General features: G+C 43.1%; 1 protein-coding gene across 1 annotated transcript; it reads right to left on the reverse strand.

Annotated features, from left to right (window-relative positions):
- Positions 1 to 1071: 1071 nt before the first annotated feature.
- LOC109860888 (RING finger protein 17-like) lies at positions 1072 to 1557 on the reverse strand. The gene has a single exon (XM_020440292.1). The coding sequence runs from the start codon at positions 1555 to 1557 to the stop codon at positions 1072 to 1074; it is 486 nt and encodes a 161-aa protein (XP_020295881.1).
- Positions 1558 to 15057: the final 13500 nt, after the last annotated feature.

Consider the following 15057-nt stretch of genomic DNA (forward strand, 5'->3'; position numbering starts at 1 on the left):
AGTATTAGTATGTTAGTAATAGTGTATATAATTGGAGTAAGTAAAAAAAAATGATATGTACGAGGTGTGATCAAAAAGTAAAGTGACTTTTTGAATTTCGCGCGCTCTGTACACTCTAATTTCAAAATTTTTTGTTGTTGTGTTGGTACACTCGTCACGATCATATGTTCACAGTTTTGACTATATAGCATGTGTTGTTTTTATGTGAGAGGCATAAAGGTTAGACTCGTGTTTGCGTGCTCGGCGATTTTTTGCTGTTGAAAATAATGGAGCAAAGAGTTTGTATTAATTTTTGTGTAAAAAATGGTATTAAGTGTTCAAAAACTCTTGAAATATTGACAGTAGCATACGGTGAGTCAACTTTGAGCAAAAAAAATGTTTATAAATGGTATAAGATATTCCAAGAGGGCCGAGAAAATGTTAACGATGAACCTCGCTCTGGACGCCCCACCACGTCAAAAATCGACGAAAATGTTCAGAAAGTAAAAGAAATTGTGTTGAAAAATCGTCAAATCACGATTAGAGAAGTAGCTGATGATCTTAACATATCGTTTGGCTCATGCCAATCAATTTTAACAGATGTTTTGGGTATGACACGTGTGTCAGCGAAATTTGTTCCAAAACTGCTTAATTTTGATCAGAAGCAGCATCGCATGAACATCGCCCAAGACATGTTAAACGACGTCAATGATGATCCTGATCTGCTCAAAAGGGTTATAACTGGCCCCCTGCGACTTTTTCCTCTTCCCAAAATTGAAAAGGCCCATGAAAGGACGAAGATTTGCGACGATTGAAGAGATTAAGGCTGCATCGCTGGAGGAGCTCAAGGCAATATCCAAAACTGCATTTCAGAAGTGTTTTGACGACTAGAGAAAGCGCTGGCACAAGTGCATTGTATCAGAGGGGGATTATTTTGAAGGGGATAACATAATTTTGGATAAATAAATGAATATTTTTTTATAAAAATGAAAAGTCACTTTATTTTTTGATCACACCTCGTATATATATATATTATATTAAGTATTATATGAAGCATTGTATTGAGTATTATAAAATACAATAAATATAATATTAATATTTTATATCTTGTAGTCCCGGTCGGGCTTTGGTATTGACTGCAGGCCAAAAGTATCCACAGCCGAGGTCTTCTAGCAATTTTCGCAGATTCGCACTGTGTCCATACTCCCGGGTAACCGTGAGGTCTACGTACGCTTCTACTCCATCCTCCGTGGATCCTCGGATCTTTATGGTGGCTCGATGGTCCTCGCTCAGGAATTTGACCAAGTGTATGTCATCACTGCGCCACTTCTGACCTCCGCCAAACGGCAAAATGTTGGTTAAACTGCATGATATGGCTTCCAACGTGCGATTCTCCGTGGTGAATTGTTCCGGCAGCCGGAACACAGTTCGTACCTTCCTGGTTATTCGGGTTCCCCAATCTCGTAAGGCGATCCTCACATCGTCGTCGTGGATCACGTGAGTTATTTCACCTAGCTGCCACCCCTTAGTTGTTTGTACGGCAACCAACGCACCAACATATACGCAGTTAGGCCACATGATTAATAGCCCTCGACGGTGCTTCATTCACCAGTCGAGTTCCTCTAACATCTCCTTAAAGCTCTTCTCTCCGTTGATGAGGTGGATCCAAATTCTGGAGAGCGACTCTACTCTCAGAATCCTGGCTTTCAGTAGTGCACGTGTCAATGCTTTGGTGTCGATGTTCGTGATGCCCATCTTGTGTGCTTCTTACAAAGGATGCTCACTACGACTTTTCGTTGGAGAATGTCTCCTGGAAATTTTTTGGAGTCGGAAGTAGCCCTTAACCGACCGGGGAAAAGGTGAGAAAGACGCAAAGGAAGGGGTAGTTAGCGACTCAGGATAAGAGAACGTTTATGTGTTTATAATAGTTTATAATAGTTTAGTAGAAATCTTGTGGGTAAACCAATTAGCGTTCAAAGTCGTCACTCGCACGCGTATGCGACTGGTATTGGATACGCTACAGTTGATTATAAACACATGCGCGATAGTACTACGCCTTCTCTTCTTCTTCTTTTTATCCTCCTTACTCAGACATGCCCGCGATAAACGGTTGCGTCTCCGTTTTCACTCTCGGAACGTCGCGCGTGTAGCCGAGACTCTTAAGTAGTGAGCGTATGTACACAGTGTCACCACCGTTTTCCATTTGAATCTTAAGATCGACATAAGCTTTTTCGTGGCGGATGCCGGCAACGGCTCTGACTCGCATCCACCCCCCTTTTCCTTCGCAGGTGAGTCGCATCATAACGTTAGCCCTTTTTGACCAGTAGGGCGCAAAATTACTTGGAGCAGTAAAAGCTAATCCGCACGGAATGGCCTGCTATGGTAATTCGCGGAACTTATCTTCCAATACATAAATATGGTTTTTCTGTCGATATTGTTTCCCAATCTCTAAGAAAAACAAAGACTCCTTTCTCGCCGAGGTCCTTTGTTGATTTCTCTCTGCCAGGTTTTGTCACCTATGTCGATGCTGTAAACTCTTCCTTCTTGCACCTGCTGTGGCCACATGATTAATTCACTTTTTTGTTGTCGCGTCTGCGATTGCATCTCTTCTAGTAATTTCGTGAATTTATTCTTTGAAGCTCGTAGATGAACCCAGAAAAATGACGGCGAAATAACCCGGATGATGCTTATTTCAGCCGGAGTATGGCCGAGTAGATGGGCGTCAATGTATTGGATCTCTATTACTCTACAAGATTATAAGGTTCTGCAATATTCCTTACTGCCTTGGTAGTAGTCGAAATTATATAAAGCAACAATAAAAATTTTATAGAGTTTATGTACTGGTTTGATTATATATTTCTATATTATTTTGAGAATATATTTATATATGTATATATGTGTATTCTGTTTTATGTGTTTTATATATATTGTGACGTGGTATTCGCGCCGCTCTTTCCTCGTCACAAAAGTTAAAAGATTTCGCGGGAACCCGGGAAAACGAGCTGAAAAACGAGCGCCAAGATCCTCCAGGGCTTGTATGCATCTGCTTAGAATAGTCTTTTATTTTTATTTTTGTATTATATGTAATTGCGGCGCTTCACCGTCATGAAAACATCGAGGGACTTTTCGTCAAGGACAACGGCGGTACCCGTACAAGAGAGAGAGCGAGAGCGGAACTGAGGCGCGAAGTCTCACTTCCCGGTCACGTGGAGAGCCAGGGTAGGTGACTGCAGACAAAGGCCACAGCGGAACCTCGGCGCTTTAGCCTANCGGAACGGGCGGAACGGCGGAACGAACCATCAACGAGCCGGCCTACGCTGAGACGTGCGGTGTTCCTGCCATCCTGCTGCAGGGTTTCGAGGACCCGCTGCTTATCTCATTGCTGCATCCCTTGGATTGCTATCCCGCCCCGCTGCTTGCTGCTTTACTTATGCTGCTGTAAATTAGTTATAGACGCTACGAGCGTTCAAATTTCGCGGCCCGCTGATCCTGCCGCCTGCGAGCGAGCTTGCGAGCCGCGCCGCTAATCCTGCGACCTGATTGGCCCCGCGACCTACCCCGCGCGACCTTAGCGCTACTCGGGGTATCGACCGCTTATCGAACAAAATCTTCTTGCTCTTGGTCGCGAACAGCTGTGCGAGACACACATATTTTCGGGCTCCCGTACGTACGCGAATCTTCCGTGCCGTCTACGTAGTTTGCCGTACCGCGATTTCAAACTAAAGGCGAAGTGATTCTCGTCGAGAGGGTGACCCCGGCGGATTCAAGGGAAGCTGACGAGTTAATCCGGACGGAGAAGACCGGACATGCCGGAGAGCAACCGACGACGGTGAGGTGCCCGTTTTAGTTCTGTTAGCCACGAATCCGAGTTGCACAGGCCTCGTGTCGAGGCTGGTCGCTTGCTTTTCGCGTTTGGTTTGTGACGGCAAGGACGTATCCTGGGCCGTGTTCACGATTATTTTTCGACAGCGGCCAGAATCGGGCTTCACGGGGCTTCGTGGCCGTAGTGGTAGATTCGTAGGTTAAGTGCATGTTCCTTGTAATTTCGCGAACCTAAGTCAAGCCCTGGAGTGGCGATCCGGCGCCAAGTAGCCTATTCGCGTTATTTGTGTCCATCTTTTTCTATTTCTTTTTGTTTTGTTTGTCTAGCGAGCGTATTTGTGTGCGCATGCCGTGATTATCAAGACGTATCGCTTGCGTACCGTCGGATCTCGGCTACCGACGGCAATCCGCCGCCGCGGTAAGAAATCGTCAGAACGAAATCGGATTTTTCTCGTGTGATCGGCTAGAGTCAGGTGTGTGCGAGTCGGAAACGGTGGTGATCGGTAAGAAATATTGTGCCGAATTAACGTGCGGATTAACGACAGTTTCGGATGGTGAATTTTCAGGACAATTATCGCCGAACTATTAGCGAGCGTACGGTGAATGCGTGTCGCCTTTCGAGCGTATAAGTTGTCCGGGATTATTCGCGGTCGAGTAACGTATTGTGTCGCCGATTTTCCTGACGCCAAGATAAAGAGCGTTTCTAATCATTTTGTGATAAACAATCGGGAGAAGCCACTCCGACGTCGCACCTCCTTCGCTCTGTATCGCGAGTATTTTTTTTCGAGTGCATGCGCGTAGATTGAGAAATCGGCTCGATTTAATCTTTTGGGCCTAGCGACACGAAACCGGCGAAAGCTGCACGGCAGAGTGAGCCAGTCGACCAAATTGCGATCCTCAACGTAACAAGTAAGTCCGGGTTGATCTACGGCTTGTAAAAAGGCGACTGCACGCTATTTTATTGCGGCTTAGAATTTGCCCTGCACCTCTGCTTGCACTCTCTAGCTGTTTAGCCTGCCTCTAGCTTTGCGCCCCGCGATTGCTATAGTTTAGTGCCTGCGCTTGTTATCTTTCGGCTGGAATCCTCGAGTACCGTATCGCGTCCAGTACTTTTGCGGTGTCGTTTCAATTCATTAATTTGTCTCGTTAACTCGCGTGACACGGTTTGTTAATTATTGTAAGTCGTTGTGGACTCCGTGTCTTCTTTTGTTTGTATTATTTTCGTAGGCGACCGCCGTAGCTTATTCATCTCTCTGTTTCATATTTCTTATATATTCTTTCTTTATTATCTCTCCTGTTATCTTTGCTTTTATATCATTTTGTAACCCATCTTCTCTTTCTACTATTTTTTTATATTATTTCTTTTATATTATTTTTGCCCTTCGACACGCGTAATAAACTGTCAATTAACTATTAATTCGTGCTGATTAATTACAACTCTCTTTCCTTGATTTGAGCTTCCTATCGCGAGGTAAAGGGACAGCCTGTATTCTGAATTTTTGCTAAACCTCGCCCCTCTCCGTTCCCAAAAGAGCTAGTCGGCCCGTCGTGCCGAGTGACGCTGATTTTTGACGCGACTCCGCGTCTGGCGCCCAAAACGACACCCAAGTATTCGTCGACTCGACCAGGCGGTGCTCGTTCCGGGCCATCTTTTCGGTCCTGCCAGTGATTAGACGTTGTCCTCTCGCGGACGCTCACTTAAGTCCCGGGAAGTAATCTCCGTTTGCGGGGGAGCGGCGCGAGAATTACGTTACCACTGCGAAAAACGTCACAATATATATATATATATATATATATCTAATTTTTATATTATACATGCGTTCAGCAATTTAACCATTGAGATTTACTTCTTTAAGTTCCAAAGTATAGACGGGTTTGTGTGTAGGAAGTTGCAGATATAAACACGACTTAGTGTTTACGTCTTGAAATTCTTCTTGCGGCGGAGCCATGGGTTTTGACTGTTTGCTCAAAGCCTTTTGCTTGTTATCTCGCTCTGACTTGTTTCCACCCAAGTGTAATAAGAGCTGGGTAAGAGAGTCCCAAACCGCTCCGATTAAATACATCGACCACCCATATATCGTATGTACTGCATAACCGTGGACGATCGTATCTATCAATAACTTGACAAGTCTTCCGAGTAGATATATTCCAATTACGCCTGCGCTGAGATTTCCGAAAATAAGGAAATTATTCCAGATTTTCTCCCAGGCGGAGATGGTGACTTTCTCTATATACGCCTCGTCTATTAAGTTGGTAAAAGATCCCCCATTTAAAGACGTAGGTTTGCCTAGCATGCCTCTCGCAACTATATTGGGTACCGCAGGCCGCTCAGCGGGAAACATAATATGATTCCTGAGCTCTGCGAGATCGTTTTCGGTGTATATTCCGCTCGTCGTGAGCGAGCCTGGGCTAACGTATTTCCACATAGGCTTCGTCTTCGGTTTTATTACGGTCGGAGGTAGGGATTCCACTGGTTTAGGTACGAGTTTATACCATGCATCTTTTAAGAGATACATTGACGGAGCAAATGAATTACAACTGACTTGTGTACCTTCTCGTAATAACACGTGAGTTTGTGGAGTTAAAAAGTATGTTTGATTTCCGCGGTTCACAGGTAAATGATTGTAGCATTCGTCTGTACGTGCCACTCGGACCTCAACGGGCACGCATTTTACTATGTGAATGACTTCACCCGCTAGCAAAGCCATGTATCCTGGTCCTTTCATTAGATTATAAGCAAAAATATCAGGTGACTGCGTTGCGATTGCTAAAGCGTTTTGTAACATTTTTTGTTCAAGGTGGCACTGGTGATACAATATACTTCTATATAATTTATTTATTTGAGTCCTAATATGTTTTTCAACGTATACGAATTTTGAGTTCATATATGTGAATATGTCTAGATTTGCTACTTGCGTTTGTTTTTTAAATGCTTCGCTTCCTAGTGTCGTCTCAAAAATAATTAATTTCAGATGCTCGATTCTGGTCAATACGTGTCCACAGTTTGTATACGTTCCCCTGCTAGCGAGTGCGAATAAAGTACTCTGTGTAACTAGTAAGTAAATTGTTTGTGCCATTGAACTTCCGGTATCAATGATTTTATTAGCATATCCATCGTACAACACGCCGTAGGATGAAAGTTTACAAACATTCGCGGGCACCGGTTCCCAGTATGTATCTCCTCCTTCGATATCGACGCAATGAAGAGCATTTAACTCACAACTTACTCCGAATCTTAATTACACGCGATTAGTGTTTATACGCACGTCCGCCACATAATCTTGCAAGATAATTTTTACCGTTCCGAGAACCACGACCTCTCCCCCATGTTCCATAAGGATCAGAGTATGCTCTTCCTGAACATGCACCGTCGTTATCTACTTTTCCTGCAAGAATTATTGAACGTGTCTCGATAAAATTGGGTTTTAATCCGGAAATCTGCGTTCCTGCGATTTCGTATGTTCCGTAATACTGCATTCGCTGACAAGCCTTGCGTGATACTTCTTGAATGTATGAATATTTTCCGTTGAAAAACTAGTAACTTTCCAATTTATCATTTAAGGCCAAAGGTTCGCTAGAAGGTACTCGCGCTATTTTACCAAAAACTAACTCGTAACGGAGTATGTTTGGTTGCCTCGTGTACACTTGTATTATAGTTAAACATAGCGAGGCCTACCCATCTATCCCATTGTTTTTGTTCGCTTGCGTAGTGTTTTAAATATTCGCCTAACGCGTGATGTGATCGTTCTAACGATCCGTTAGACTGCGGATGAAAAGCCGTTGTGCGGAATTTGCGAATTCGGAATATTTGTGCTACTTTTCTCATCAAATCGCTAATATAATAAAATTTCGACCTTGATCGGTTAAAATGGCTTTAGGTGCGCCTAACACGCAAATAAATTTGTCTACAAAGGCTTCGGCTATCGTTTCTGCAGTTTGATCTGGCAGCGGTACTCCCATACAGAATTTCGTTAATTGATCCTGTAAGGTTAATATATATAAATTTTCTTTTTCTGTTTCCGGCAGGGGTCTTACGATATCCATTGCGACTTTATCAAAAGCTGAGCCGGGCGTATCGGTAATCATCATAGGTTGTTTAGTCTTTAACTAGTTTTTTCAACTGACATTGTAAGCATTGCTGTATGTAACGTTGAACATCTAATTTTAAATTTTCCCAGCAGTACTTATGTTTAATACGATTATACGTTTTAAATAATATTTTAAGGCTCGTGAAAATTTCAATTAAGAATATCAGGCCGATACGAGCCATTCCCAGGATGTTGAGCGGGAACTTGTACGTGCATACATATATGTATACATCTATAACAAATATTACTTGTAAATTTTTACAAGTGAGTTTTTTGAATTGAAAATCCAATTCTTAAATTTATACGGGATGCGAGATTTGCATCTCACATATGAAAGACCCCGAATACCCCCCTAACTAATTTTTAAAATATTGCGAAAAAAACTCCTCGGCCAGGAGGCAAACCTAGAATCTCCGGCTTACCGTGCCATCGCCTTCCCTGTTAGGTCACCGAGGCACTTGGAGTTAGTCTCGCAATATATATATATATATATTGTGACGTTTTTCTCTGGTCTTACGAAATTCCCGCGTTGTCCCGCCCGAAACGGAAGTCCGAAATCGGGACACGGACGGAAGTCCGCGAGATAGGAAACGTCTAGATCGGCAGGAGAGAAAAGGGTGTAAACTGAGCACACCACTGCGCCGAGTCGACGGATCCTTGGTTGGAATTTTGGGCGCCAGACGCGTAAACGCGTCAAAATGTGCGTCGCTCGACACGATGGGCCGACTAGCTCCATTTGGAACGGAGAAGGGGTGGGTCTGACGATAAATAAACAAGGCTGTCCCGAACGAATCTCGGATTAGGATCGCAATCAACCACACTGCAGATAGAGATAGAAATAAGCAATTTATTATAACACCGCGTAATATGAGACGACTTGGCAAAAATAACAAAAAAAAAAAAATACAAAATAAAGTTCACCGATAGGATACGGCGAGATTGCTTAGTCGCAGCGGTAAGTGATTACAAAAGCCAATTAAGTAAAATAAAATAATAAAGTACAGGGACAATTAACAAGACACGTTACACCGAAGCGGAATCTATCGCAGAACCAATTTCTGATATCGACTCGGGATGTCAAGGACGCTACGTAGTCCAGCTTACTTTTCATACGCTATTCGTTACTAGGCGGTATAATAGACACAGAAACCAGCGTATTAATCAAAGCCTTCCTGAAGCTGAAAGCGGTGGAATCGACTAATCTAGCTAACTCGTGCGCTTACCACTAGACGGGCCGCCAGGCGTAATATCTACTCCGCGGGACTTACTTAATTTCGCAGGGGCTGGTCAGGCTTACGCCATACACGGCGCAAAGCTCTCGCCGGATTCCCGTCCCCGGTCACAGTGTACTTAAGCAATCAAATATAACGCAGCATGCACGTGCCAATGAGCACACCTGAGCAAAGCGCTTACGAAATCGGAAGAGCTTGTTTCCCGGAACGAGAGCTAGGCGCTCCTCGATCCGAGAGATCCCCTAGTACGGTACGATAGATCTCTTTGATTCGATACGGTAACGGTACGAAATTCTCTTATTATAGCTCTTCCGAATCGCTTACCCCTTTCTCTTGGCAGATCACTCGGGAAATCCACACCAAAATGCCGTAGAAAATGTAATAGCGGTACGATAGAGTAGCGTGAAAAGTTACTACAGCCGCAGGTGATCAATCAGCAGTAATTAGTATGCAGGATGCGACACGTTACGATAGCGTTAATTTCAGAAAACGATACTCGATACGGTATTCGATACGATGATCGGTACGATACCCGGTACAGAGTATGGCGGTCGCGAAACGATACATTAGACAAACACTAGTACACGCGAAACACAACGAAAGAACAAAAATTGCTGCTTGGCGCTTTACTGGTACTCCAGGGCTTGTACTACTCAATAGAGTAGTTACGCGACACGCACTTATGCCTACGAATTAATACCACGAAGCCCCGTGGAATCCGATTCTAGCCGCTGCCGAAAACTCGAAACTATGGCGAAGGTTATGTCCTTGCCGGCACCAAAACGCGAAATTCAGCGACTAGTCTCGACACGAGACTCGAGTAACGCGGATTCGTGGCTCACAAATTGACGAGGACACCTCACCGTACGTCGTCGTCCTTTTCCATTCAGCACAATCTCCAAGTTCTCAGTTCAACAATCGATCGTCGGGAGTGCCGGTAGTGCGTCCGTCCTGTTCGAGAGGCTGCGACCAAGAGAGCGAGGATCGAGATCGATTCGGGGTCAATGCGTTTGAGCGCGCTAGGATCGCGTAGGATAGATCGCGGCGACCAATCAGGTCGCGAGGGGCGCCACATGCAACGCGATGCTCGCGCTCGGCGGCAGGACTCGCGGCCGCGAAATTCAAAGCGAGTACCGGGCCCTTACTAGCAAAAATGTAAGCAGCGAAGATTTCCAAGCGTTGAATTTCGCAAATGTAATAGAGATGCAGCATGCAGTAGCGCAGCAGGGTAGTAGGTGCAAGTTAGCAGCGGAGGTGTGCAGCAGGCTTTTCCGATGTGAACAGAAGTTCAAAGCTGTCTCCATCGTTGGGTGTTCGCCTCGCTTTCTCGGTTTTTCAGCGCCCAGATTCGCTGTCCTTCTCGCTGTCATTTCTCTCGCCGCTTATTCCCGGAGACTCACCCCTCTGGTCGTCGTGCGAGTGCCTAGCCGCGACTCCACGCACACCCTTCTTTCTCGTTTTCTTTTGCCTTTATCCACAATCGACAGCTTTTGATATCTCCTCCAGTAGTGTGTTCTCGGTGCGGTGAGGCGCCAAGAGCATACAAAAAAAATAATACAAATAAGCAACTAAATCTAACGCACGCAAGCAAGCCCTGGAGGATCTTGACACTTCCCAGACGGTTCGCACCCCCGGACTCCCGCGATCATGAGAGCTTTTTGTGGCGAGGGAAGAGCGGCGCGACTACCACGTCACAATATATATCGAAGAAGATCTGATAATTTGAAAACGCTTTTAATTGCAGCCAGCGTAAGTTAAATAATATTTTAAGGCTCGTGAAAATTTCAATTAAGAATATCAGGCCTTGTTATAGATGTATACATATATGTATGCACGTACAAGTTCCCGCTCAACATCCTGGGAATGGCTCGTATCGGCCTGATATTCTTAATTGAAATTTTCACGAGCCTTAAAATATTATTTAACTTACGCTGGCTGCAATTAAAAGCGTTTTCAAATTCTCAGATCTTTTTCGATATATATATATATATATATTGCGAGACTAACTCCAAGTGCCTTGGTGGCCTAACAGGGAAGGCAATGGCACAGTAAGCCGGAGATTCCAGGTTCGACTCCCGGCCGAGGAGTTTTTTTCGCAATATTTTAAAAATTAGTTAGGGGGGTATTCGGGGTCTTTCATATGTGAGATGCAAATCCCGCATCCCGTATGAATTTAAGAATTGAATTTTCAATTAAAAAAACTCATTTAGAAAAATTTACAAGTAATACTTGTTATAGATGTATACATATTATTATGTTTTATTTACGCCGCGATGTCCTCCGGTAGGAGAACAATGAACTTCTCCAATTATTACAGGTCTTAAGTCTTTAGGAGGATATTTAAGTGTCCTGTTACATATAATTAACTTGACAGACGTATTGGCAAATATTAATTGCAAGGTAGATTTGATATTACTCCAAGGTACATTATTAACATAATCTGTTTTTGCAATACTCAGGGTTTCTAATCTTAATTTTTTGGCTACAATTAGAGAATCTTTTAGGGCAACAGAAATATAATGTAAAGTTTCAGTAGGCCCTTCTCGTTGTCCCTTGCTTATGGTTAGAATTATGTGGTGTCGGGTTTTATATTTTATAGCTTTGGCCTCTCCAAGGACAAGGGTTCCTAAGTTAGGTAGCTCATTGCGCTTGAATAGCTTTTGTGATCTGGAATCTAAAGGGTTTCCATTAATATCAACAAAGTACATTACATTATCTTTTCTTAAAAACAATAATTTGCGAGATTCAACTATTTTATTGTTTATTATTTTGCATGTCTACTATGTTAGGTCTAGGTTTTTTCTTTGATTTTATCGCATCTCTATCTGCCTCATCTTCTCTTTCATCTTCCTGCTCTTCTTCACTGTCATCTTTCCTTTCTTCGATTTCTTTTTCACTCTTTTTCATATTCTTCAATTTCACTTTCTTCATTTCCTTCTGATCCTTTATCTGGCGAGTCGTTTCTCCCAGAGCTTGACTGCGTGTTTCCATTTTATTTGTAGGTGGACCATGAATTCGCGCTTCGATGATAGTTTGACCAATAGATTCGTCGAGCTTTTGCAAATTCCCATCTAATAAAAATTCGTCGGTTTCCTCGTCAGGGTAGTGTAGATCACTTCTGTCGTCTGTCGATTTATTGTCTTCACTCTCCAACCATTTCGAAATTTGATCTGCATCCTCGGGTTTATTCGGATTCAATCGTCTCTGATTTTTGATTACTCTGCATTCTTTGTTTCCAAGGTTCACTAGATTCCTGGATAGCGCATCTGCATTTACATTTATTTTTCCTGCTTTGTATACTACCTCGTAATCGTACTCTGCTAGCTTTAATCTCCAACAAAGTATGCGCATATTTGCATCTTGCGCATTCTTAAACCACATCAAAGATTTATGATCGGTGACCAATGTAAATTTCCGTCTATACAAATATGGTTTAAAATGTTTTTAGTGGGGTTTTGCGTTTAGGTCAGCAGCGATAGTGGACAGCAGCAATGGTGATAGCAGCAAAAGGATGGCGGCCGAGGTGTGGTTTTTTGTAGTGAAGGTTTGATGTTCCAAAAATATGGTTTTTATTCTGTAGCTATTTACAAGTTATTTACAACGTATACATGGCTCTGATAAGGGCCGGTTTGTATAATTGAATGTGCCGGATTTCTCCGTCGGGTTCTGCGATGCCGTGATCGATCTCGTCTGCTGCGNGAGCGAGCTCTCCTCGTACTGGGTGATCGATGTCTGGAACGGCTTCTTTCTCTATGCTGCCGCTTCTTCTCCGGTATACGCTGCGGGATGATCTCGCCGGTGATCTCGGTCTGTACTGCTGTGGAGGTAGTTTTCCTCTCGGTCTGTACTGCTGTAGAGATAGCTTTCCGTGGCGATCGTTCCCATTCACTGCCGCTCGACTGCGTGGACTGATCCTTATATACCAGTCGTTCTCCCTGCACCCCTCTATGTACGTGAGGTGGGGGAAGCGTCTGCGTCGACTTGTGAATCCGTTGGCGTGGAGGAGAAGGTATTGGTGAGATGAGCGGTGGAAGAACCAGGCTGTCTCTAGGCGACGTGTATCTCCGAACCCTGATGTCCCACTGTGCTAACAGGGCTCTGGGAGGCCGCGTCCGTCGAGGCGAGGGTATGTTGTGAGGTCGGAGTATTCACGGCCGGAACGACTCTTCTATTGGTCCAGTGGATTCCGCTTTCTGATTGGTCGCCTCTGGTTTTGTCGCTCCAAATGGTTCCGAGATGAAAACCGCTCCGAGATGTACCCCTGGGGATCGTGGAGACGTTGGTCTGGTTATCTGGACCGCTGGAGCGTTGCTGGGTGCTTCGGGATTAATGCTGCTGGTCTTCTGCTTCGGCGCCGCTCACTGTTCGGCGATAATGCTGTGCCGAACGGGTCTACTTATGTAGACGCCGCGGCAAACTGTGCCTCCGCGCGACACTCGCGGCTGTGCGCCACGTAGCGGCGGCGCGCGAACTACGCGCGTCCTGCCGCACGTAACTTTATTTTTTGGTGGCGGTTATTCTGACCGCCACAATGTTTAACGCAATAAACTATGGTTAGGGCTTCCTTTTTATATGTGTCATACTTTAGTTCGTTATCTGTCAATGTGCGAGAAGCGTAAGCTATCGATCTATCTTTGTTTATTTCTCCCTGCGATAAGATTTCTCCTATGGCTATTCCTGAAACGTCAGTTAAAATAAAAGGTTAAAATAAAAAGTTAACATAAAAGGTTAAAATAAAAGGTTAGGTTAAAATAAAAGGTTTCGAAGAATCTGGATATTGTAACACTGGTTCTTCACATAATTTTTGTTTTAATATTTCAAACGACTGATCTTGAGCAGATCCCCACTCAAATCGTGTATCATTTTTTAATAAGTTTGTTAAAGGTTTGGGTTGAAAGAATAAATCTTCTATAATAACCTGCAAGTCCGAGAAATTGTTTGATGTTTTTAGGAGTTTTAGGTTTAGGGAAATGGCAAACAGCCTCTAATTTCTTCGGGTCTGGCCGAACTCCATTTTTGCTAATTACATGCCCCAGATAAGTAACTTCGGTTTTTAAAAACTCGCACTTATCAGGTTGCAGTTTTAAATTTGCTTGTCGTAGCCGATCTATTAACGTGTTATATTTTCTTCGATGCTCCTCGAGTGTGGTTGCGTAAACCACGATATCATCCATGTATACAAACAATTCTTATCCCTGCAGTCCAGACAAAACAATGTCCATAAGTCTTTGAAATGTAGCTGGAGCGTTTTTCAGACCGAAAGGCATTCTCTCGAACTCGTAATGCCCGAAAGGAGTCGTTAACGCAGTTTTATGACTATCAGCAGGGTCCATTCTTATTTGATGGAAACCAGACGCTAAATCTAATACAGAAAAATACTGAGCTCCTCCTAATTGATCCAAAATATCCGCAATGTTAGGCAATGGATAAGCATTCATATTACTGCGTCTATATTACTGGCAGTAATATATTGCGGCAATGGTACAAAATAATTACTGACATTCTGTGTAATTGCCAGTAATATTCTAAGTGATACTCTGTAATATTTTCTGTGATATTCAATAATACTTTCTGTAATATCTAATATTTCCTGTAAAACTTAATAATATTCTTGTGTGATTGTCAGTAATATTTATATGTAATCAGTAGTTTTTTTATAAGGGAAGTTACAAGAATATAAAATAAAATTAGTTTTTATATTTTGACTTTTTACAAAAAGCAAAGTCTATTGATTACAATGATTTTATACTTTTTATTTTTTTAATGTGTTTAATAATTTAACATGTACACAAGTGTACTTGGTGCTACTTTTTCATATCACTTCTTTTGTAACGTAAGTTTTGTAGAAAAAGAATGTTTTATAGTAAAAATAAAATACATTTTAAAAATAAATACTAGTTTGAGTTTAGAGAATTTTAATTTAAAATAATAAGTGT

The sequence above is a fragment of the Pseudomyrmex gracilis genome, unplaced genomic scaffold, assembly GCF_002006095.1.
Source record: "Pseudomyrmex gracilis isolate BER0280 unplaced genomic scaffold, ASM200609v1 scaffold_500, whole genome shotgun sequence".
NCBI classification, from domain to species: domain Eukaryota; kingdom Metazoa; phylum Arthropoda; class Insecta; order Hymenoptera; family Formicidae; genus Pseudomyrmex; species Pseudomyrmex gracilis.